General features: G+C 32.7%; 1 protein-coding gene across 7 annotated transcripts in view; it reads right to left on the bottom strand.

Moving 5' to 3' along the window:
- LOC128183723 (phospholipase D2-like) overlaps positions 1-27,499 on the bottom strand; it is a 40,515-nt gene extending 13,016 nt beyond the window's left edge. Inside the window, exons 1-12 of one of the 7 annotated variants that reach the window (XM_052852845.1) lie at positions 27,413-27,499; positions 17,990-18,090; positions 16,445-16,595; positions 10,739-10,867; positions 10,546-10,575; positions 4,354-4,459; positions 3,597-3,662; positions 3,253-3,410; positions 2,729-2,881; positions 1,511-1,660; positions 1,152-1,235; positions 21-102 (exon numbers count right to left, since the gene is read on the bottom strand). In XM_052852845.1, the coding sequence (XP_052708805.1) occupies positions 21-102; positions 1,152-1,235; positions 1,511-1,660; positions 2,729-2,881; positions 3,253-3,410; positions 3,597-3,662; positions 4,354-4,459; positions 10,546-10,575; positions 10,739-10,867; positions 16,445-16,595; positions 17,990-18,090; positions 27,413-27,444 (1,242 nt within the window). In that variant the 5' untranslated portion in view covers positions 27,445-27,499. Of the gene's footprint in view, positions 1-20; positions 103-1,151; positions 1,236-1,510; positions 1,661-2,728; positions 2,882-3,252; positions 3,411-3,596; positions 3,663-4,353; positions 4,460-10,545; positions 10,576-10,738; positions 10,868-16,444; positions 16,596-17,989; positions 18,723-19,575; positions 20,061-20,448; positions 20,613-22,196; positions 22,355-27,334; positions 27,354-27,412 lie in introns of those variants that run through there. The other 6 variants (XM_052852847.1, XM_052852843.1, XM_052852844.1 and 3 more) reach the window with 6 other exon arrangements.
- Between the last annotated feature and the right edge of the window lie 307 nt (positions 27,500-27,806).

Genomic DNA, 27,806 nt, shown 5'->3' with positions numbered 1-27,806 from the left:
CATTTTATAGAGCGTCTTACGGCTTTTCGCTGGAGTATGCTGTCCAATCGCCACTTGTTGCCCTCTGTAATTGGTCTCTTCATATAAATCTCTGGACTGAGCCTGCAGACAAGTGACCAAATAATCAATTGACAGATTAGTACACATTTAAAGCCAAGCAACTGTATATAATTGCTATCTCGAAAACATTCAGTTGGAAAGATTGATACATGACTGTACTGAGGCCAAAATGAAATTATTGTTTGTTTAGTATTGCCTCCGGCCTAATTGAAATACCCCCCGCTGATAAAATTTTATAAGCAAAAAAGAAAGAACAAGTTAGAAAAAAAAAAATTCCTCCCTCCCTCCTGGGTCTAGAAACTTCCAGGCGGCAATTCCAAACAAACAATTTTTTAAGGATGGTCTAATATACCGTATATCAAATTTTTTCATATGCCATAAATATTGTAAAATTGGGGTGGATTTGTAACCTTTTGTATTTCCACATATTATTTTCTGCAACTTGAAAAGTTTTTAATAAAAGCATATAATAGAGAGGTTAAGCATTTCAACGTGTACGAGTACGTGTAATTAGGGGAATCCCCTAATTTTATGTGTATTAATACGTCACATTTTCTGTGTACTGCGTAATTCTACAAGTTGTACAAAACGTGTAGAATCAAAAGTACACGTAGATGAAAACGTGTAGCATTTTTTTATAAGAATATAGACTAAGTGTACATAAGATGCTGTGTAATGTAAAGCAGACGATAGATTAAGGACAACTATGCTTTTGGTTTCATCATAGTGACAGAATTATTTCATAAACAATGAGAGTTAACTGAACATGTTCAAAACGTTGAATCTAATTATTTTACATGTACGCGTTCACTTACATATAACCAAATGTTGGTACGTGTACGTGTAAACATACTTGCAGCTCTAGACGTACACGCTAAAATGCTTATTAACCTCTCTAATATTTAAAATATTGTATTATAGTGATTGCGAAAAAAAAACCCAACAAGCTTTGGATCATTGCAGAAATAAGTTAATACATTGTATACAGAATTTACCTGTAAGCTAATTTACATATTTTAAATTGCAATGATTTTATTTCATTAACTATATCTAAATTAATTTCTTCGTGATAAACATAAAATAGGACCTACCACCAGTCAGATATAAAGATTTCTTCCTGAGCTTCCTCCAGTGCATCAGCTACAGCAGAGAAATAACTGTCCCCATCTATAAACCTGTAAACCCAATCATCAACTACAGTAATATTGTTGCAGAAAAATAACCACAAGGAAGAAAAATTTCACCTAGTTTAAAAATCGTCCTAACACTGTTTTGGTTTAGAAGAAGAAACCTGCTATATATTTTCTACTATGTTTCTTCTCATACACAGGGTTTTATTTTTTTTACATCCCTTTTAATTTTTTTTTTAATTTAACAACCAAATACAAAAAATTATAATTTTTGAAGAGTTACTTTTTAAAAATCATATCCAAGTAAAGTGAAGTCTTACCATTTTGCGTAACTCTTCTCTCGCACAGGAGAGAATGCCTCAAACCTAGCGACAGCTGTGTAATCCTTGGCAGTTGTGTTAGCTACTTCCTCAATGGATGTCTGCCATTCATCAGCTTTGCGTCCAGTCCAGCATTTTGCTAACAGACACCTATAGAAAACAAACTTATGCCCGGAAACATCCACAAAGAAAATAAACGTAAACTGCAAATAAGTGGAATTTTTCTACGTCCAAGGGCCATAACTCTGTCGAAAATTGCTTGTTCATACCCAATCTCGAACTTGACCTAGATATTATCATGATAAACCTGTATACTAAATCTCCTTCCAATATGTTCATCCTCTGCAAAGAAAATGAGTGGAAACTGCAAATAACTATAATTTTTCTATGTCCAAGGGCCATAACTCTGTCGAAAATTGCTCGATCGTACCCAATATCGAACTTGACCTAGATATTCTTATCATAAACCTGAATACCAAATTTCATTCCAATATGTTTATCCTCTGTGAAGAAAATGAGCGGAAAATGCAAATAACTGGAATTTTTCTACGTCCAAGGGCCATAACTCTGTCGAAAATTGCTCGATTGTACCCAGTATCAAACTTGGCCTAGATATTAGCATGATTAACCTGTATACCAACTTTCATTTCAATATGTTCATCCTCTGCGAAGAATATGAACGAAAACTGTTGGTGGACCGACCGACCGACCGACCGACAGACAGACAGCAGCAAAGCAATATGCCCTCCCTTCTTCGAAGGGGGGCATAATAAACCAAAAATTAAATGTAAATCATGTGTTTCAAATATAATGCATATAGAAAGTATCAGAAATATTTATAAATCATATACCCCGGTATATTACCTTCAAGTAAACTGTTTCTGTTAAATGTCATAAGCTTTTGTGCGAATTATATTGAAAAAGTCTTTATGTTCACAAATAAATGTGATTTTCATGATCACAAGATTTGACCCAAACATAATTTTAATATGTATAAAACTTTAAAACATAGAATGAGGACATATTGAACAACTTTGAAATTGTGAAGAAAAAAATTTCTGACCAAGATGCATTTATAGACCAAGCTTGAAGGCCTTTGTGCAAGATATGATTCAGACAAGAGTTGTCATAAAATTCCCAAAACTGGAATTATTCATGCATGTGTTAAATATTAGGCTTCTATTTAGAGGTAAAATCCTCATTGAATCATATACTGACCTATTTAGATTTACAATCTGTAGACCATGCTTAGCTCCAGTTAACCCGAATCCATTCTCCACACAAAAATCCTTGTCCATTAGCATGACATCACAGATGATTCCGTCTCTGGGGCGGACATAGGCAAGAAAGGAGTCCTTCAGAAACAGCCACCTAAAGAAGATATGACCTCTGTATGACCTGTATCACATGACTACTGTATGATCTGTATCAATGATAAGATCCTTGGGAGGTTGTTTTGAAAAGTTAATTCAGTATTTCAATTTTTGTGTTTGGACTTCAAAAATATACTTCAATGCAAATTTCACTTAGATTTACACAGTTTAACACACTCATACATCAGACTTCTCAAATAAGTGAAAGAAAAGCAGAGAATGTTAACAGAATACTGTCTCTAAAAATTCCAATCCTATTAAGTATCAAAATTGCATTATAATTAAAGACTAACTTCACATAATAATTTTATATATATTTTTAGATACAGATTCCTAAAGCAATAGGTAAGACAAACAGAAACTGAGTACCTTTTCTTCCACCTGCCAGCTAAGTGGAATTTCCCTAAACACCCACAACAGCCTATACTGATGTGTCTGCCCCCGGAACATTTCATTACCATCCCCTCCTTCCGCTTTTGGCCAAGTTTCCCAATGAAAGACAAATGGCTGACCTCAAAAAACTTCAACTGTAAAAGCAAGGATTTACTATGTACAATTTATTTCACCAACACGTTTTTTCCATCAATATTGCTAAGAATGACCTTAAATGCATTATTAGTCTGAACTTAAGGATGGGGGGGGCTGGGGATTTGGTCAATATGTCTGTATGTTGATCTGTCTGTCCCACCTTCCTATTTTACTTTTTTACTTACGGTTTCTATGTGATTTCTGTATACACTTATGTTGACTAGAGCCTGCAGAAAGTCCTCTAGATGGCGCTACAAAATGAATGAACAATACATCAGAAAGATGGTTGATGACCTACAGGTATAAATACATATTTCTGACATTCAAAAATCATGTGTTCTTCCAACTACTGTTAACATCTTTAAGGTCAGACATGACCTATCTTCCATTTTTTCTATTTTTTCCTATCTCCACAATGTGAAGATTTCCGCTTCGTAATTTCATAACTATACTTTTATGTAATATGATTCTTTTTTTATTTGGATATAAAGTGTTCAATTGAAAATATATAGTATAACTTTACTTATAAGCATTCAAATGCATTTTTGTGTCACACAAAAATGCATTGAATAGCACAGTGCTACTTTAAGGAATATTCGAAATATTCTAGCTCCAAAACGAGCCTGGTAATGTACTCTGAATTTTGGGGAATTAACAGGTTTAAATGTTAATAAATAAGAAATAAAATATCAAGAAAATTATATAAAATTGAGGAATGTCTCGTCTGTCCTTAAGTTGACATGTTTACAAATTTCTGTTTTTAATTAAAGACATTTTTAATTGTCAGTAGTTCTATTGTTACTCAATGAGTATTGTAATTTAAAAGTACATGAACTGTATTCAGGATTATTTTCGCCTGTGTAATTTTTGCCTTTTTACACTTGCAAACAGTGTCACCCGTCTTGAATAGTTGTGTTTATAAGAATCATGAGAGCTCTGTACCTTTCGTTTATCATAATCTTTTTCAGTGCGGACCATGATATCTGGCTTCTTCGGAAATCGCGGCACTTTTCGCGTTCCCTTGAGTGACTGTCTCCTTCGTCTGTGACTGAAAGTAAGTAATAGTTCTTCATGAAATATTCTACTCAACATTTCAGTAGTTTGGAGACTTTAATAGCATATAATTATTCACTGGAAGGTGTAATGTGAACAAAATGTGTCTACAGATACTTCTACATCTTTAGATATGTGTACATGCACCACAGAATATCACTTTTAACAAAAAATATATATTGTTTGGCTTTCATGATATCAAAATTTACTGTTAGGAAAATTTCTAAGAAGTTGAACAAAACAAAACACAAAATTCAAACAAACAAATTAATAAGTGTACAATTGTAATGGATTTCAGTTACTAAATTCATGCATAGCAGGTTTCATAAATACAAATATAAATCAATTCAATGCATAAACTGTAATACTGGACATAAAAATTAAATACAGAGAAAAAGTTTTTTAGCTGCACAATGTTGAGTGACAAAGAAACTTCCTGACAATTAAAGCATTTTAATGAAACAATTTTGATAAAAATTTCAAACTTAGAATATGAATTATCTGTGACTCTTGTCAAGTATTATCCATGACCTTTAATACTGTGAATTATATGTGACAGTTATCTGTGACTGTCATCAAAAATTATCTTTGATTTTTATTTTTAATTAATGATGCGAATCATTTAAATATTTTATCTTGAATTATCTGTGAAGTCCATCAGGTATTCATTGTGACCTTTAATATTGCTAATTATCTGTGACTATTTTCATGAATTATCTGTGAATGATATTCTGCATCATATATGATTGGCACCAAGAACAAATGCAACTGCCATCATGAATTATCTCTATGTTAGACTTTTAACACAAATTATTCTAGACTGTCATTATGAATTATCTATGACCAACACCATGAATTATCTGTGATAATCAGTGATTATCAGCATGAATTATCTGTAGCAGACAATAACTGTAGCTGTCTATATGAAATACCCTCTTCACTGACATTATGAATTATCATTGACTATCATTGTTAAATATCTTTGACTTGGAAAATATAATTATCTGACGATCAGTCAAATACTTTAGATCTGAAAATGTCATTGACAAGAATTATCTGTGACTAGCACCATGAACCATCTGACTTAAAATACAGTTACATCATGAATCATTTGAGACTATAATCACAAATTAACTAAGACTGACATCATGGATTATTTGTGACTATCACTATAAATTATCTAAGACTTACAATACAAATCAATGAACTAAAACAAAAGCTTTGATACCACTGGTTTAAGAAAAAAATTATCAAAGTCCTAGTAACAAAAATTGATGAACAGTGACTGTGCATTTCGACTGAAACTGTTATCTTGCATCTGTGACCACTTCAGATGTTCAACAAATAAATTGTTTCATTTCGTCTCATTTTATGTTAGTACTTTTTATAATACAGTCAATCTAATGTTCTAGCTGCTTTTCGTAATTTTATTAATTTAGTGCCAGTAAAAACAGCATCATCAGGTCAGTCAGATAGAATGATCAAATGACAACAATTCAATAAGATTCTCTCAAAATTCTCAATATCATCTAAAGGACATATACATAGAAAAAAAAATAAACAAAACAAACAAACAATGGATTCTGTAGACATCTACATGATTGTACAGTCAGTTTGTATCATTACAGGAAGTAAGGGTGAGGCAGGTTGACTACACTGTACATTATACAACTACTAGAGAAGGATGGAGAGAAGGATGTACACGGGGTTATACATGTAGATACAGACAACAATCTGTCAAGTCATCAAGGCTACTAGCCCTCTGACTAAGCTACTACAACATACACCATCCTAACAATAGAGCAGCTGCTGCTATTGGTGATTTCCAGAGGTCAGGGGTCAACAATACCATGAAGCATTTGGGGCTTATGATAAATCCATTTATCTTTTAAATAATAGCTTTTGTTGACAGACATGAAATTGAAAATTAAACACTGATATATTCTTAATTGTTTTCATGATTGACAAGTTCCTATGATCAGATAACCCACATTTATTCTCCTAGTTAGTACAATTTTTGTACTTTTATATATGTCAATTATATGATTCAGCTTCAAAAATGAACTAGAAAGGTAAAAAGTTAACACATCATCAAAATAGTAACAGTATGTGCAGTTAACAAACAAATGATAAGAAAAATCTATATTAATAATTTACTGTACGGTATTGATACATCTATTTATTAGAAGATTGTGTTTACAAGGGCATACAGTTGTATTTGAATGATTCCTAAATCAATAAGGACACAGAGAACAGCCCTCACAACAGTTTTTCATAGTGCATATGTACTTTCATACTAATCATACTAATGCAGAACCCAATCTTATTTTTTTTTGGGGGGGGGGGGGGGGTGAGGGGGTAATTTTGCAATTCAATGACATCAAATTACATCATACTATTAGTATTCTATAATACTGATAGAAGCATGAACAATAAGGATTGATTCACCATCTCCTTATGTCTGGACTAACAATGATACAGCAATGCAGCTGTAATGAGGAATCAGTCCATCTTTCCCTTCCTAATCGTCCCCCGAGTCTTCATACAGCTATATTTGCTCTTATTCTAAGAAAATGATTTTCCATTGTCATTCTAAGGGATGCTCAAGTACAAATGAGGATAAAATACTTGATTGTTCTCCAACCTTCTCGGATTTATCTGTGAATTGTGAAACCCGGCAATCATGGGTTTTGTTCATTAAAAATGGTTATGAGTACCTAAATTCTATTTACTGCAGAATAACAATGCAGGTTTCTGAGTCCATTATTTGAGGTGCAGGTATTGGAGAAATAATAAAGAAAAAAAAAATGGCGGGTTCCTTCGTCCGCTTTCACTATCATCCTTTGAGTGTTGGGGAGATATCAACATTGATTTCTCAGTTCACACACAACTGGATCTCAAACATATAAAAAAGGCGCCCGATCTATTTTGTACGATGAATAAAGTCATATTGTTTGTGACATTGCTGTGACTTATAAGGCAGTATCTCGGTACATTATACCAAGAGAATCAATTCTGATCAACTCATTCTGCTAGCTTTTACACAAGCACAACAAAAGTAGATTTTTTAGTATTACACCGACCCTCTGTTCTCTCATGTAAAATTTTGCATTAAATAAAATATCAATCCCCCCCCCCAAAAAAAACTATATGTTAATTTATTGTAATGCTCATTGTAGCTTTTTTGACAGCTAGAATACTTCTACATTACAATAAATAACCAAAAATTAAAAGTGATTTATCCTGGAAAAGATGAAGCAATGCAGAAAAATTATATTCCTCTTACAGTATCAATTTACTCTGCTTTCATTTTTAAAATAGGGCAAATCTGACAACAAACTTAAAAGTTTGGCTTATCAAAGAACTTAAGTTTGAACACATTAAATTTACAAAACAAATCTCCTTATACAGCAAATCATTAGTCATTTCTGAGACCTAGCTTTCAAATTTTCATTCAACAAAAAGCATTTGCTACAAAATGATTTTGAGATGTGATTTATCAGCTATAGTGTTCCTACTTTATGCATCTTGCATCAATCAATCAATTCCCACTTGGTTGCTCTGTTACTAAAACAGTAAATCAATGCAAGTGAATAGATGCACTTTCAAATGCATGAAAATGTCAATTTTATAATCTTCAAACATACCAAACATGAACAAGTTTTTCATGGAAAAATTGGATTTAGATGTTGGCTGACTATGTTCAACAAATTTTCCTACATTTTACATACTAGATCTCTTCTTCTAAAGATGATCAATACAGTCTAAAAATGGCCACGGCCATTGAGCCCCCTTAAAAACCAGTACATGTATACCTACAATAGTACCCACTCCAATACATTATTTATTTTCAACTAAAATAAGATCAAAATATTAAGTCAACATGGCAACAACAAAAAAATAACGAATTTCCATACGACTCTTTAGATTGTACATGAATGTTTTTTTGTACTTCGATCTATACTATTGCAAAAATTCTGTCAAGCAGTTGTTTTTTTATTTGATCAATATGAAATTTGACTACAACCATAAAACTGGATTGGGTACAATAACTTTAAATGTGACAAAAAATTTTGACACCCATTATAGAATCAAAGAAACATATGATGATGTTATCATTTTTCACAAGCTATAGCCAGAATAGAATACTGGTGTTAGATTGAGATTTTCCTCTAACTGGTCACAAAATTGTTTTCATTCCTTCATCAACATACTGTAGAAGCACATATTTTCGTTGGGTCAAAATTTCGTTGTTTTTAAACCAAATAAAATTTTCGTTGGTATTTAATTTCGTCATATCTCAATCTCTTTGTAATCATTAATACTTGGGTTAAAAATTTGTCATGGATTTAATTTCGTTGATTTATACTGCCAACTAAAATAACGAAATTAAATCCTTAACAAATATATCTGCTTTTAAAGTATTTCTCAGCTTGAACTACATACGTCAACAAATTGATTATTCAAATTCATTTATCACTGTACAGTTAACTACTGAGAGTTGTTTTTTAGAGTATTTTGTCATGAACTGTATCAGATCCTATATTTCAATATCAAATAAAAAGAAACTTTTAGTTTGTATTTTTCAGTGGACTTGTATTGATGCCATCAGCAGAAAAATTGGTCAGAAAACTTTGACGGCAACAACAAGCTATGTGCATTGATGCAGTTTTTCATTAAATTGATCTGACTATGTCTAAGTTCAATGAAAAAATACACAATTCATATCTAAGTGAGGACATAATTCTGTGGTTCCTCTGTTTTGAATCTAATTGCATCAATATAAAATTGCAAGCAGCAATTTTTTGGTTATAAATTTATAAAATCTAAAACTGTCTGAAAATTAAGAGAGAGAGGGTAGCTCATCACAATTTTACGTGGATATTAATTCCTTGCGTTTAATAAGGAATCGATAGTAAATCAATTACCTTATAAGATAAACAGGAGGAAGATATTACAAATATAAAACAAACACAAATTTCAATCAAAACAGGAAACTTCAGAAAATGTATCATCATTTTTTAAATACCAGACTTGTTTAATGTTTATTTACAATATGTATAATCCTGCCTTCTAAATATCTTTTTGAATTGTAAAAATCTGGGGATTTAGAAAAAAAAAATTTTAAAAGTGCATTTTGCAGGTAATGTGCCATGCAAAAGGAGAAGTGTCTCACTATCTACAACAGTTACCTTGGAAACCTATTAAAAAACAAAAGATACACTGACAATTTTCTACAACAAATCATATTTCATACAAGGAGCATACTGAATCTTGACACCGCATACAGAATTCACATGTCTACCCTAAGTAGAGAAGAGTATTTCCAAATACTGGTACATATAAAAATATAATAGAGGTTATAATTTTATTTTCTAATATTTTCAAGCAATTTAAATTCATTATTGTGTGTGATAATCCTCAAATTGATAATGAAGGATAAAATGTATTTATATATACCCTGTTTATTAATAAATAATCCACAATTAATAATGTTATGTACACATATATATGCAATGAATCCGATTATGAACTACCATGATTTTGTATATATATGACTGTTAAATTGTTTGCATGGGAGAAATGAAAATGTTCTGAAATTTCTACAACTATTTATAACCCGTAATTAAGTTTTGTTCACAAAATTTATAACCAGAAGATCGAACAGTCTCAAAAAACGCATTCCTGTGCTATAAATGATATTTTCTAATTCCTCAAAAAAACTACCCCCATGCAAATGCTTTGTGAAATACAAATTACAAAATTATCCCCTATAAAAATATTCATGTTTTAGTAAAGAGGATTTATATATGGTTATAGTACCCAATATACATCTACATATTAACACAATGTATATAATAATCCCAGCATTAGATATACATTGATGCCATTTCAAAATAAAGTAAAATAGATTCTGTTTATCATACGTTTTCCCTGGTGTTACATCATAAAAATTAAACATGTTTAACATTAAAAATTATTACGCAGGTAATATTTTTAAGATATAACCAGGCAAACATGTGGTAAGATTTGAATCTGTGATACAAGATGCAGATAGTTTTGGCTTTATTTTTAATTTACCTCCAGGTGTACAGTTTTGACAGGACAGATCTATACAATATGTGGTTCAATTGTTATCAATCCCTCAATTTTAATTTTTAATCAATATTAAAAATCACCATCAAACAAATTCAGACTGAGTGTAAAAATGAAGTATAGCAATTCTTAACCAACAGGTTGCTGTGGAAGATGTTAAACTTGTACGATAACTTACGCTCGTGAAGGGACTGGAAATTTGTGTTTCATCAGAAAGAGTCGTAAATGTTGATAGAGATTGGCAAAGTGCTTGTATCTTCGCCGCACTGTCCACTGGAACGTACCATGCTTAATCTGAACTGTGTACCTAAAATATCAAAGAACATTACTGTCAATGTGTAATGTACAGCATTAATTATAATGGCCAAAACCATGCGTTACTGTAGATTCCTAATTAAACGTGAGGAATTAATATTCCCATAAAATCGCGAAAAGCTTATCTCGCAATTTTTAAAATCTCGCTTTAATTTTTCTAACATAGGTAAATTACATGAAAATATGATAAAAATTTGGCATTTGCGATTTTTATATTCTTGCGATTTGATGGGAAATGGCTGAATCGGGGAGTTAAGTACTTGCGTAAAATAAGGAATCTACAGTATGTTTTACAGATAAAGTAATGGGTAAATTTAGAACTACGATATATGAATGCAGAAGAAAGCTGCTAATATCTATTAATACTCAAAAATTCCTTTTTTTCGGAGTAAGAAGCACTTTGAATAGTCACTGCAGACATTTATCTTCCTTAAAGATACGTGGAGGAAATTGGATAATGTACTGAATTTCTCTTAATGATGACACTAGTATAAACTTCTAAAACTATAAACATCAAACACTATTGAATAAATATGACAAAACTGAAAACAAGAACCAGTAATAATCAAGGAAAAATAAATAATGAGACACACAGATATTTCATTAAATGCGAAATAACCATATTAAAAAAAATCTAGAAATATAAAATGGAAGCTTCAAACGGCATTCTGCTTTCTACAGACAATTGATCTCTCTGATGCTAGCATTACCTGTCTACCCCCCTTCATTTCCCATGATGCCTTGATGTCTGTGAAACTAAACCTATCCCGATTTTGGTACGTGAACAATCATGAACAATCAATATTGTTTTCTTCTTGGAACAAAGCTTTAATAACAAAAATCAAAATGACTTTATCAAGAACCTTGAGGTTTATAATTATAAGAAAAATTTATAATTAAATAATATTTTTCAAAAGATCTGTACACTATGATATAACAATAGAGATGTGCCATTAATTAAACCAAAGTTCTAAATAAAGCAGTATTAATGCTTCAAATCCTGCATATTCATTGTATCAAACACTTCAAATTCATGATGCAGTGTTTGAATTACGAATGTAATTGGCTATATTGTGATTGTGAAATTCTGATTGCATGCTCTGTCTCCCACAGCTAAACAAAATTACCTACTGGTATTAAAGCAGTGACATCCATCAAATTGGTTTTGTAAATCTGCTCCCACTCAATATATTCTTAGACTTATGCCAAATTATAAGCTTAGATCAAATCTATAGTTCTGTCTTGTTTCTGATAGATTGCAAGATATAGATCAGTTTTTTGTGTTGCCAATTCCATAAAATATTAAACCATGATGACAGATCTAGCCAAAAAAAAAATTACTTCCTCAAAACCTATAAACCCTAATGGTCGATCTGCTGAAACTGGCCCCATGAGTTTAAATTATTCCACAGAACTGATATGCATATAGTTTCTATGATCACTTTTACCATAAATAGCCTGAGGTGACTGCAGAAAATGCAAGACCATTCCCCAATTTTTATTCAGTGTTTTCCAATTAGTTCTTATTCACGTAACGAGACTTCACTACAATATCTAAACAGGGAGCAATTATTGCATTTGAGGAGGGTCATAAATAAGTCATTTCTGAAGAAATGCCTAAATAAGCTAATTTCTCTCAGAAAATGAGAGGAAACAATGGGCAAGGCGCCTGAGTTATTGGCCTCAAGGGAAATAAATATTGCAGGTTTTATGCAACTGACGGACTTTTCTTTTCATCATCATCTTGTAACAGCTCTGCCCCCTCAGATTCGAATCTCCAAGAGAAGGTCTCCATCCACGAAGTTCACAGATCAAAGACAACCTAGGAGAATTAACCCACATTTATGATGATAATGAATGCATAAAACATTATGTGTTGTGTCAAAATGGTTACTGAAACTAACATGATGTTGTGAACCTGTTTAAAAAAAAAAATCCTCACACCGAATAAATTCGACATTATTTCTGTGGGTAGATCAAGGCCTAAGGCATCAGCAGTAATTCCTTTCATAAACTTTTCTCAGTATAAAGGACAAAACAAAGTAGTGTCATCTCTATCAAACATCCACGTTTAGCAAATTAAGCTCTTTTGACTGAGAACAACAAAGTCTGTAGTACATATGCTACTCTCATCAATAATAACAACGTGCTTAAATCTATAGGGAGCCTGGCTGTTCTTTGTCAACTCCCATTGATGAATTTCTTATGGGTAACAATCCTATACAATTTGTCTTATATCTAAACCACATCTATAATATGGAAGTCTTTATTTGGCATCAACAACCCAACCTACTGCCCCCCCCCCCCCCCCCCAAAAAATAGAAAATAAAATGGAAACATTAACTCTTTTCCCCCTGACGCCACCATATGTCGCATTTGCAACGTTTAATTTACTACATAAATGTTCTAAACTTCTACACGATTACAATTCTAGGCCATGACATATTTTCAATTTCTATTTCTATTTACACTGGAATTCACGAAATCAACAACATCAAGTGAAATCATTCAAAGCCTTTTACACTGTATAGCCTACAGCCATCAGCCATGGTCTGTTTGAAGAAAATGACACTGAAGCGATGGAAGCAATGAACCATTGTTTAGTTTGCCTTGTCATCATCCCAAGTCAGAGAACCAGAATATAGACAATTAAATGCAATGAAGCTTACATCCGATGATGTGAAGCCTTCAAGCCTATAATGGTGATAATCGCCATCAAGTATATTATAGTACCATGTTTTGAATGCACTTTGTACATGTATAACAAACTCAGCTGGACCCTGATTCTTTAAGTTGACAGATTTCATCACTTCACCAGAATCTATTGCAATGCTAATGGGTTCAAGAACTCAGAGATCAAATGAAATGATTTATATAATTTACCTCCAGCAACGAAACCAAGCATGAACGGTTGAAATCTTTCAACGTCTCTATCACCTTGTGTTCTCTGATATTAGAAAACAATAAGCCTACGGCGGTAACAATGCCAATAAAGATCAGCGGATCTAAAAGAGTACTGAAAATTGTAATGGAAAATCTATGTGTCATCTTGTACTGTCTGATTAGAAAAGCAAAATGGTTGGAAAGAACTTTGATAAATAGACATTGCCGCTGATTGGTATACAAATTGTAAAATGTACGTGAAATGGAGGGGTTTTTTTCACGGACTTATGTGATAACCTAATAGATGTAAATATCAAATAGTACATGTACCACTTGAGGATATGTAAGTGTGCAGTTTTGACATTTTAGATTGACTCTTAGCTTTCCGGTATGATATGATAAATGGGAGATACATGAAGGACAGGAAATTCAACAACATGTAAATCTCAGCTTTAGAGAGTACCGTAAAAGTTCTTTTAAAAATAACTGACAATTCAAACTGTGCAATGGATTTCAGTATATAACAGCAAAGGTATCCATGCAAAAAAAAAAAAAAAACTTAATTACAAATAAAATTAAAGCAATTATCAAAATATTGTTATCAACTTTAAAAACTTTTCAACTTTATGCTATATGTATAATATATAAAGATATAAAGATATATATAGGAAAACTGCATACCATAGAGGTCCTGTGTTTGGTCTTTATAAAATTCATATTTTAAACATGTACCATAAAAATCATCAATGCATAATCATATAAAATATCAGCACACTTACACACTGTCATATATTATTTAATATTCTCTCTTAAAACTCTACCGTATTCTCCCTACAGAGCAACCCACCAAAATAAAACTATATTTTCATTTGTCCAAAAATAAGCCCCTTACCCCTTTTTTACTTCCACTAACAAAATCATATTCAGATTTTATTCCTGATTGACTTGTCAACTAGTGTGTCCATATGAAAGAAAAACTTACTATTTGAATATACAGGAAAAGAAAAAGACTGAAAAAAAAATTACTTAGATTGATCATTACTGATAATCATTCATCATGTGAATTAAAATATCAAGACATTAATTCAAGACAGCTGACCCAGTTTCTCTTTTTTTCTAAGTGCCAACTAAAGGAAGCTCGATATGGAAATATCTATGATTAATTGTGTCCTAGCTATTAACTGTTTTCTAAAACATTCTAATAGATAACTTTCTTCTGGTCATAGATTTACATATCTCATATAATCACAAGAACTTATCATAAAATGGAATTATGCTGTCTTGCCTTCCTCTATACATGTCTATCGGCAAGGACAAGCTAGAATGAGTCACAATTGATGTTTGTTTTTGCTTTCTCATCTTTTCTTTTCTAAATCTTCACCTTGAGAGAACTTGTCCACGAGTTAGTTATCTGAATATGTATGTGCCTTTATATCAAAGCTTTCAATGTAAAGATCAAATCAGTGATATTTGTCCATTGTCTTCAAGAAAAAAAACACTACAGTTGAACATTTAATGATCATACAAGTTACCGTAGTTAGAAAAGTCTTGCAGACTTATATTATAGATATATAGGAATTGGTAATAATCTACTGGTTAGTGCCAAAGAATTTGGCAATATGTACTTAAAAGTTGTGGTTAAAGTGGATCTCAAATCTCAATAAATGATATGGGTTAAAAAGTTAGGTATGTAACTTTCAGATTCAGGTTCTCAAGAGGTTGTATTAACTACATGTAATATGAGGTACCGTATATACTCGCCTATAAGTCGGATATTTGGGAGTAGAACATTGAGTGAAAAGTGGGGGTCCGACATAGTAAACAAATTTTCACAAGAGAGAAGTAAGTTATATTTCTTTTTAAATAATAAACAGATAAATGCAGTGAACTTAAAAAGAAAATTCAAGCAGTCTGTTTTTCACACCTAAGGTGATAATAGATATAGGGGTCATGTCATCTAAAACAACACAAGCCAACACCCCAGTTTAAGGGGTTAATTACCAACCTAATCAGTCAGTAAGGAAATAAATCACTATCATCAAATTTTCAATCTATTTAAATACCTGTTTTGAAGCTATTACCAACTTGTAATTAGTGCTATAAAAAATAATGGCATTTAAATCAAAAGTTATTAACATCATAGACCCATGATAGAAATAGTCAAAAAGCAATTATGGGGTGAAAAAAGGACAATTTTTTTTAGAACTCAAAACATGTATGATAAAATGTGGTTTTTTATTGAGAGTATTTGTACATCAATTGTCCTGAAAAAGTAACCCGACTTATAAGGGAGTCAACAGCAAAATCTTCAAATTAAAGCTGGAAAAAGGCAACCGACTTATAGGCGAACCATTCTTATAGGCGAGTATATACGGAGAGTTGGGAGATTTTGGAAATGCATCTGTATCATAACATCTTACAGACTTCAGTTGAAGAGATCATAATTATAACTCGCATCTTTGAGTCGGAAAGTGTGGCATAGCTTAGATTTGAATTAAAAGAGTTTTGTATAACTTAGAGAGTTTTTTGCTGACGAGTTTTATAGTAATTTACAAGAGATTTTTATGAATATGATACAGCTTGCAGGGTCTGACAGTTTGTTATAAGTCAATGATTTTGGTAGGGGATGATAATACATGTACATGTAACTTATAGACTTGGGTGGGAGAGGTAAGTTATAACTTACAGATTTGGGTTGAACAGTTTCGTGGTGGCATCCACCCGCTCGGCTGCAATCACCTTGACCTCAATGTCTTTGCCAGGAATCCAGCAGTTAGTGCGTATTGTGTTGAATGGAATGGGCTTTTTGTGAACAGTGGCAAAATCGTAATCTGGCACTGTAAATAAAAAAATGATCAAATTACTAATCTAAGAATGATTCAGGAAGCCAAATAATAAGAAATTTTGTACAGTATCAGTCATTAAAAACATTAAAGTTTGAACCACCATAAACCATTATCACATTTAAATCTAAATCTAAAATTTAAATCTGAAATTTTAACATAACAGCCTGAATAGATTGTTACATCTCTAATGTTAGAAATCAATAAAAAAGGATTTAATCAAGATCAATCATCATTATAACATATAAATATACATTCAATTTGATGACTATAGTGATCAATTCTATCACAGTAAGCATTGTGTGCTGCTATCAAACCATGTACTCAAAATCAGCAACATTGTTCAAAGGAAATACTGAAATGTATATTACCAAGGAATGTTGTGTAAGACCTATTTACATTCTACATAAATGTACCTAAAGCCAGTGTATGTGGATCTGAATTATGCATATGCAAGGGACGAGGGTTATCTTTATGGTTCTCATGAAGCAACAAAGCATTGCTATTTGCTGTATGCACATACCATGTAAGCTAGCTCAGACATGTTTTATAAAACTCAAAAGAAAATTCAGATGATCTTGCTGTATGAAATAAGAATTTTTTTTAATATTCTTATTCTCAGTATTTTATCTAATATTGTACATTACATATTTTGTGACTATAAGATAGCTCATAATGTAGAGCAATTGACTGGACTTTCGGTGGGTTTTTAATTCTGGCCTGGTCAATAATTACATATGTAATAGGAAAGGAGGAATGAGCATATAACACATTGAAAACATATGGCTGGACCAGGAATCAAACCTGGGACCCCTGCAACTCTAGTAAGGAACTCTACCACTAAGCTATCCGGGTCGATATCCACGGTCCATATAGCCCCAACCACTACACATGTATTTCTTTCATCCCTTCAATACTGTACTCTTTCACTTTTTAAGAAAGCTATGTACTATATATGTTTTAAATCCATTAGTATGCATAGATTAACTATGAAACTAATTGGACGCCTCTAATATCATTTAACAGTACTTTTAAATTTTCCATTGTGAAGATAATTCATATTTTATAAAAAGAGAAACTGGAGAGAATCCTGTGAGTGTTCAAGTGGCCAGATCGACTCATCAATACTAATACAAACTCAACTCGCAAGCCTCTGGATTTCTATCATTAGACAGTTAGGAATTCAATTTATATATACAGATGGTATATACATTACCCTTGTCACACATTTAACGGCTTATTGATAGAAAATCAGAGGCAAGTGCTCAAAGTTTAAGTAGCCCTAGTGTAATTCATTATTGTTTTAAGTGAATGCTTCCATTTATGCTTGACAGTTACACCAACATCATGCTGAACAACCGAAGAATTCGTTGAGTTTTGCTACTCACTCTGCTGGACTGACTCGTCCGGATAATCGAACAGGTCAACCCCTTCAGCGCTGGTGTCTTCTGTAAAATCCGGGAGGTCTTCGAAGTCGTCATCGTCCTCGCTGAAATATGAAATAGAACGAAGAAAGTCAGGGAAAGGCTCGCCAGCAGAGAGCTTCTCCGTGTCCAGTAGGGGGTTAGCATCGGCCATAATCTGGTCATTGACAGAAATCACAGAATTTGTACGGTATAAACACCGTACAAAATATTTACATTATCATCAAACATTTGAGATTTGACCCTTATCTTTAATACCGAGCCCGATTGAAATAACAAAATGCACACCTGAGATAGCCAGGGACAGTTTCGGATAAAGCACCCGATCAATATTTCTGTAAAATTGAGAGTTGCTGTACTTGAAGGTTAAAATTCATGAAACGATTTTTAATGGTTATCATTAGTTAGAGGGATGTCTGTTGTTGAAATTGATATGCAATATGTAGGCCCCATATGTTAGGTACATGAGAATCAGAAGTAAAATGCGAAACTAGCGGCTATGACTGTTGTGTTAACTTTACACAGTGAAATTGCAAGTTACAGACGGGAGGTAAAATAACACGAAAAGTAGGTGGATGGGACATTGTAAACTATACACCGGTAAGTGTTTCGGACATGTGATGGTGCAACATGCACGCCGTACGGAAGGTCAACCCTCTGCAGGGAATTAGCTGGGGGAGGTCTAAAAAGCTGAAAAATCATGAAAAGTTAGCAAAATATGAAACTTCAGAAAGGGTCAAAATTTCTTAAAAACCAGTATGTAGAGAATTTTACAGGGTTTGACTAGTAATTTTCTTCAGAAATTGGTGATTGGCCTCATAAAGGTATTTGTGCTGAATGGGAACTGAGGAAATTGTAGTTACAGAGTTTCGAAGACACGCATCCCCTGGCTACAATGAATTGTATCAAAAAACTGCCCCGTGCCACTTGAGCCCGATAAATCTTGTTATCATAATGAATATGGGTGCATTATATTTTCCATCGATATTTGTATGTAAAAATTGCCCATCTGTTCATATCATTTAAGCGAAAATTATGTGTACAGTATGTATGAACTTTAAATTATTCACGCACTAATAACATTAAATTCAACCATCTACCACGGTAACATTAGATTTATCAGTTTATAAATACAGTTAAGGATGTTAAGTATTAAAAATTTAAAACAATATAATACATGATAAATTTACTCTAATGCAGTTAAAATCAAAATTACATATTGCAATTAAGTATTATTATCATGTGCGTAAAGTACATGGCCCGTGATCTTTACTATAAACAAACTGTCTTTATGTTTCACATGATTAATAGATTTGAGCTCGAGAAGTTGATTAAGCAGTTAAGCATGATGTTTAAAACCTTCTATCGACGATAAAACCTACTACATCATTATATTGAAACTCGCCATTACGACAGTACGTGTATATTAAATTTTAAACAATTACGGCAATTGAAATCATCAGTTGTACATAATACATACAACACCCGAAATATATAACTTTGGGTCCCCCTTTTTTTCTCATGTGCCATGTTCATTGGAAAAAACTTACTGGTAAAGCATTATACTCCAACCATTTCTAATACCGTGAACACAAAAAACACAGAATATTCCGTTATGTGGTGAGTCAAATAAATCCACTTTTCAATTGCCGGTGGCACCAGGTGTATAATCTAAGGTGTCAGAAGATACCGCTGTATGCACTGCATGATATATGCCACTTTATACATGATTCAGAATCGATCGGACGAGCGTAAAATCAGGTCCACGGATTACAAACATCGCTGCGATCATCGACTCTCGCCCCTTTTCTCTTCCTCTTATGTCCTTCCTTTCATTAGCTTAAAAGAATTTTATACCGTGACTATTTTTTATGTTTTTCCCTCCCGAATACACACAAAACCAGAGTGGACTTGACACAAGATATCTGGGGAAATACACTGTATTTAAAGGGCTGCAAAGGAATTTGTTTTGTTTGCTGTATGCACGTACTGCAAGACTAATCAATTACACAACATGAATGTGTTTGAGATTTTCACTTAACTGTTAAATATATATTTCAATTCTAAAGTATACGTGTACATGTCGCCCTTTTTTTCAAGGCATGCAAATCAGTACAAACACGTAGTTTGATGAATAGCTGACCAGTCAAGCGAAGGGGAGAGATCGAACTCCTTAACTCCCTCCTACGAAATCTATCATAAACCTATAAATAGGAAAAACTTACATTGACGATGAAAATAAACACAGCTCTACCGATGGGGGTGTGTGTGAATGTGAATAACAGAAACCCGAGGACAACAGAGGGATTAGCACCTATCAAGTCGCGCTCGAGCTTCATTGGGTACATTGAACATGTCGAAATCGGAGTTCATTCACATAGATGGTGTCATAGGGGTAGATAAAAACAGAAACACGCAATTACCTGGTCAGGCTTGCCAAAAGTTTTCTGTATTCCATTCCATTCCAAAGATAAGACTTGAATTAACTGTATAAGTCGATGTCCAAAGGGTCATAGGTCAGTGTGAATACCAGAAATCGTACCATACGAAATATTTTTCTCCGTGCAGTGATATTTGTTGGAATGAGGGTTTACATTTTTTAAATACTATACATGGATTTAAATGCCCATTCATCTATTTGTTATTGCTTTGACCCCGGCCCTGAAATTGTCTCGTGGGTTTAAATTTAAATATCTAGTTCAAAACCAGTGAAATAATTGCAGTGATTTTCATAGATATATATATATATATATATATATATATATATATATATATATATATATATATATATATATATATATATATATATATATATATATATATATATCGATATACACCAGTATATATATTAAAATAGTGGAACTACAATCATAGTATGCAAGTGCGGGTAATTTTTTTTAATCACGAGATTATGCATCTTGTCTACACGTGTTACCGTTATTTGTTGGTATCCAGTGCAAATGGAATATGCAAAAGTTATTTTATTTAAATAATAAATTATTTAATTTTCCTACGGTACTTAGCATATTTATGGTCTTCACCGACAGCTGTCTTATCTATTAAAAATACAGTATGCATACGTGTTATTTCTTTTCAATCAGAGATCATATCTTTCTTTATATCAACACTAATAAACATAAATATAGTCTACAACGGTATCTGTTGTATCTTTGGCAGCAAGTAGAATATAAGTTTCTGAATCATGTGAGGAAATTTCTTTAAGATGTCAGAGGGAATATAGAAGTACATTGTTGTAAATTAAATGACCTTGGAGAATAATTGCGTCCCATACATGTATGTACAGCAAACATCAGAAAAAGGATTTGATAATGAACAGATAAATATAAGATTACATTTGACACTATTTATCTCAGAATATGTGTATCCAACAGGAAGAGACCGATACTGTGCGTAGAGAACAAACGAATATCTCGTAGAGACTTACAACAACAATGTAATGATGAAAAGGAAACGCGTTCATAAGTATTTATTTTATCATCATGTTGGAACATTTATCGTACTAAAGATATAAATGATATAGAAAGTTTCTTCCTCAATTACTTACATACTACATAACTAGATATTAGATATTCCTGCTGAACAAGTTTGTTTCCTTAATTGACAGATAGCATCAAGTGTATAATCAAAAGAAGCAACATAATCTTAGCCATCATTAAAGCCCTAAACAAAGCCTCAATGTGCGATGGATCAATATATATTATAAAGATTTTTTTTCAAGCTAACTACTTAAGACATATTATGGCTAACAATATTCAAGGTGACCCCCGTCGCGAAAACACAATTATATTCATATTGTGACATCGCTGTCTGAAGTATGTGTACACGTACATATATGTATACGTATTTCTGTCAATCTATACAAATATATCTACAAAAATTCTGTTTTTGATTTTTTTTCTCGTTGATGTATAGCAATACTATGCATGTCGACTGCTGTTTATTTCAAACTGTCACGCGCAATTTCAGTGCTGCCATAATGATTCAATACGACATGCAACGCAACTGTCATCATTCAATCTTGCCATAATCTACCCACCATTTCAAAGGGCATGTATTTTATATACAAGCCAACAATAGTGGCCTCGTAATCATAGTTTGACATAATATAAAAATCCTAAAAGATTTCATTATTAATCTTTTTTCCACTTACCGGGCACCTCTCAGATAGCGATAGATGCTCGAAGTGACCCTCAGACTCATGGCATCTTGTTCAAGTTTTCACATACATCAAGACGTGTGACCAATTAAAGCATCAGTTCATTATTCAGGAAGCTGTTTCCTACTCATTTTGTTGTACATCGAGGCCTATATTCATGATTTTCCTTCCTCTAACAACATGTGTTGTAAGTGGCGTCTGTTGTTTTTACATTACACATCAAAAGTATGCACTGATCTAAAGGAGCTGGGGATTGGGGACCCAAAAAAAAATTGCAGAATCAGTAAATAATAGTATTTCGTTGGGTTTTTTGTTGTTTTTTTTTTTTATAAACAAACATATAAGAAACAAATAATGATTTTTTTACGAGGGGAGGGGGCAACGGACCTCTTATAAATATATTTTAAATACCATGATTTATAAAAAGAGTTCGTCCTCGGTCAATATACTAGCTCTCATCAGGTCTATAAAACAATGCATTGACCTCATCATAAGGCTAAAATTGCATATTATATAGTTTGTGGGAAAAGATAAATTCAAACCATTAATTGCATCTATAGCCATTAGGTACAAGTTAATTTTATTGAAAATGAAAGATTTTCTATATTCTGCAAAGAGGGTTTTTGCAGGCACGTAGCATCGTTTTTTTGAAAGTGGGAAGCGGTCAGACTTATCCTAGAAATATTGACAAGCAAAAAAAAAAAATAAAAATAAAAATAAAATTACGATTCGCAAATGATAAAAAAACCTAAATCCGTGTAAGTGTGTGTGTGTGTGTGGGGGGGGGGGGGACTCCTTAATTGATAATTCGATTTTTTGTATGTAAATTTAAGAAAAGGATGGGAGATGTTAAGTGCCTGTTTTGCATATAATGCTTGCCGCATATTTTTTTTTATACAATGTCCCAAAATATGAATCTACTCAATAATATGCATAAAATAACAGTATAGAATTTTATTATATTAAACCCTCTGTCTTTAAATTAATTCTATTATTGTCAACACAAAATGTAAAGGATTTGTACAATTTAGGTAAATATATTAAGCATGCTTTTATGATCAGAAAAATTCATGTATAAATTTGCCTTTTTCAAGTGACCAGTATATGTATTGTAACATGTGTATATTAATTGTATGTCTATGAGCTGTACAGCTGTTGACCAATAAATTATACTATACTATTTCTCTGAAAATGACATTTTATTAATTGATCTGTCAATTAAAATGAATACTGATCAACAAATATTTATTCTATACCGCAATCTAATTAAAATCATATCCTTCACGCGCCCGTATTTAATATATCAAAAACAGGAGCTTCAAGGATCTGATTTTAATTAGATTGTTCTATACTGTAATTTAATATAAGTTTTAGAAAGAATCCCATGTTCTTAGTATCAATCAATATACAACACTCTTCCCAACAAACAAAAATGGATTTTAAAATACTAAAATATTTGCTTTTTCTGCCCATATAAATACCAAGAAAATAGAGCTGATTAATGGTTATTTCAACTATAGAGTATTTTTAATAGTCATAAAATCAATTTGAAACTTCTTTTATTGAATATTAATTTTGAGTAAAAAAAAAATCCTATTGAAAATAAACAATAACTAAACAAAAGTAAGTACATGTTTTAATATACATGTAATACAAAGTTATTCCGCATGATAAGCATGTGAATTATCAAAGATTCCTTGAATTTACTTTTAACTATATTTTTTAAAAAAATTCTTACTACGTATAATCAGTTCAAATACAATTATTCATCTTTACAGAGAGGTCCTTAGCACTTGTCGAATGAATGTTTATTTCGCTCAAACCATATCAATGATACATGAGGTACAAAAAACAAAAATATTTACAAATGTACAAATGCAGGGTCAAGTTAATAAGAGTACAGAGTTAAATAAATCAAGCTAATATTTTTTTTGAACAAATATGGACAATTTTTTTTAATGAATCAATTTCATTGGTATTCATAAGGTTCACAAATTTATTTGTGTAAACATTTGTTGAATATATTTCTTCAATCAATTTGTTGCGGAATAAAGAAATGCCTGGCATTTCATAATATAGTGGTATTCGTCACCCAAAGTGTATTTATTACATAACGAACAAATTCTATGACATCTTTCTATGTTATTCCATCTTCCAGTTTCAATTGGTAATTTATGATTACAGGTTCTAAATTTTGTAAATATGAATCTTTAATTATTTGGATGTTTTTAAAGATAAATTTCCTGTTCAAAGCTTTTCTTAAAGATTCCGTATTTCAAACATTTAGGTGCATTTTCTACATTCCTGAACCAATGTTGTAAAAAATGATTTATGAGCGTCTCTTTAACAATAGATTCTAGCCAGTTGATACTAGAAAAACTTTGATTAATCCAGACATAGGAAAGACCACATGAGGAATAGCTCTAACATATTTCAACCATGGGTGCATAAACGAACCCTCAGAAAAACATTTATAAAAATAGCGATACATTACATGCATAAGTTTACAATCATGTGCCAGTAAAAGTTAAGCCCAATAAGTTATTATTCGTACCTTGATAAAGATTATCAAAGGATAAAGTCCCGTTTCCCCATAAACCATACAATTTGGGATACTGGACTAAATATGCAGTTCAAATTTCAGAAAATTTAAATGAACTTTCCTGTTAGGAAACGGACTACAACAGCTTACCTGTAATTAAAGTCTATTACACCCACCGCCGTACCCAAGCTGCATCCCATTCCCAATTAACCAACACTTGCATTCTGTGCATTTTTCAGAATGTTGGCTTATATAAGTGGGAAGACACTCCACTATTTCCAGACTAGTATTTGGTCGAGTAAACACCTTAATAAGTACCCTGTTACTATAAATATCGATGATAAGATACCCAGAACCTCCTGTTACAGCCATATGCCATATACGACCCGACCCCCCACCGGATAAAAACTGAACATTATTTATTTTACAACTAGTAATATATACAAGTTCTACAACTTATATTAATATCTTTCGTTGGCACGGATGTAAGCGCGAGGGGGTTATTGATGTGGGAGGAAGCCGGAATACCCGGAGAAAATCCACGTGTCCAAGCGGGGAACCACCACACCCTGTCACATACAACCACTTTCGATCACGGGGATCGAATTCGTGCTAAGCGAGTGCACTGTTCACTGCCATACTTGGACATCCCCCCCTCCCCAATTCCCAATACTTTAATCATACTTTTATCGATGATAAAAATCCTCAATACGGATCCCTTTCTATAAATAGTTGAATCATCATCAAGAGACCGGCCTCTATACAGATATATACATTTATACATGCAGCACAAATCAAATATAGACAGATGCTGTATAACCCTGATTTCTTTTCCTCCACATGGGGAGTAATGCAGGGTGAAACACTTTCGTCATTCTTATTCTTTGAATTTGATTGTCAGCCGTTTTTGAACCTACCCGACTGAAATGTATTTTGTTGTTATTCTGATGTATGCTGATTGTTCTCTTTAAAGTCCGAAAATAAGGAGGGCCTTCAATAATTCTAAATAATTCATAGATTTATTTCAACAGATAAGTGTTAATCTTAAGTAAGTATTAATCTTAAACGTTTGTAACAAAAGAGTTTTTGTATTAAAAAAAAAAGGATAAAATTACCCAGAAGTTACAAATGATTTTTTTAATAACAATAACCAGTTTACTATAAATTTCTCGGTATGACTTTGAGTTCCAATTGTAACTACTAGTTTGATGTTGCACACAAAATGGCGAATTAAAAATTGAGTCAAAATAAAAAAAAAAAAGCTTTATTTGTTTCCTCAATTACAGGACGGAAGCATAAGGAAAGGATGATGAACAGGTTCATACACGTTTTGCAAAAAATAAATATACTGAGAATCATCACTCCCATTTAAACTTCGGTGTATTTATATGGAACTGGGAAGTTCACCTTTAATTATATTTAGAAGTTACGTGTTCTTATAAGAACTGGGTAAAGAGTTTGAATACTAAGATTTGTAACCGTCGTGTACACGTTCATGTACAAAAACCGTTTAGAACCATTTTAACAAGACCTTGGACTTTCGGTAGGACGTAACTATCCTTTTCTTGCGTCAAAACAAGCTAAAAATGACGCTGGTTGCAAAGGAAATATACAAAGACTGCGTAGCCTTAGCTCGAAAGCCAGACAATTCAAAGAGCCGTGGCTAAGTGGCCAGCAATGAAATAGACAGGCCTACGTCACATTGCTGTTTGACACAACAACCCAAAGTCCAAGCTCATGTTAAAATGGTTCTAATGTGAGGTGTACTCCTAAATAGCTCTCAATACCCTAGCTCGTGTGTTTTCGCTATAAGGAAAGATATGTTAATCAACTATGCTTTTCTGGTTGTAGTTATGTTTGGTAAATCATAAAAAAAATCGAAATAGGGGTGATAGTTAAATAAGGGGGCGAGGTTACTACCGTTCTTCCCCCTCCGTAGTGACCTTGGCCTATTGCCACTCTCCTCGCTCTAGTGTGAGGTACATGTACATATAGGTATATGTATTACCTTAGCTGTGAAGATGGGTTCCATTAACAGCTAGTTTATACTAGACTAATTATAGTCAGCTAGTTTATACTAGACTAATTATAGTCAAAGTGTTTCGCTGTGAACCAGTGAAACAATTCTCCCGAACACAATACAGTAACTATACCCCTCTGTAGGAAAATACAGTAACTACCCCTCGGTAGGAAAATACAGTAACTACCCCTCTATAGGTAAATACAGTAACTACCCCTCTATAGGAAAATACAGTAACTACCCCTCCATAGGAAAATACAGTAACTACCCCTCCATAGGAAAATACAGTAACTACCCCTCTATAGGAAAATACAGTAACTACCCCTCCATAGGAAAATACAGTAACTACCCCTCCATAGGAAAAGGCTATAGGAGAATACTCCTTGGTACCAACCCAACAACGGCAAAAATATGATCCACCATCAAATCGAAAGTAATCAAAGATCTTGCTTATATTGCAGTTTTAATGTTTAGGCATAAATATATATATCAAGGACGCTGATTTGTTAGGCACGTATACGTAGTTTCGTTTTTCAAAATTCTTGACAAACAAAAGGACAAGAGACTTACTTCGCAAAACGTCAAATCTGTTGCATTTACTCTTTTTCAAATTGTGTAGCATTCAGTATAGAGTGTTGATAAGCCTACCTCCGACCTGCAGGTTTCCTGGTCTCATTCATGATTATATACCGGCTTCTATTAAAATCCCAATACTGGTAATCTGTTATCAGAGGAAGTACACAAACTAAAATGATTTCCCTTCTATTGATCACTTCCTTAAACGTTTTATTTTCTTGTGCATGTATTATCTAAACTCTTGGCCTCCTATGTTAAATCAACAGCCAAAACAATTGTAGAATTATTTTAAAAGTGGGGAGAGTGTGATGTTGAACGCCAATTAAACAATTTACACTGACACGATATATGACCTTCCTGGGAGTTACTTGAGAAAACTCATGTACATATTTCCTCATGTACATAAAGCATAAAGAACACTTTAAATCAATCTAATTAAAATTAGATGTTTGATCCGCTCGCTTAC

Source organism: Crassostrea angulata, chromosome 5 (assembly GCF_025612915.1).
Source record: "Crassostrea angulata isolate pt1a10 chromosome 5, ASM2561291v2, whole genome shotgun sequence".
NCBI classification, from domain to species: Eukaryota; Metazoa; Mollusca; class Bivalvia; order Ostreida; family Ostreidae; genus Magallana; species Magallana angulata.
Note: the sequence above shows the minus strand (reverse complement) of the source record. Positions and strands in the feature narration are given on the sequence as shown.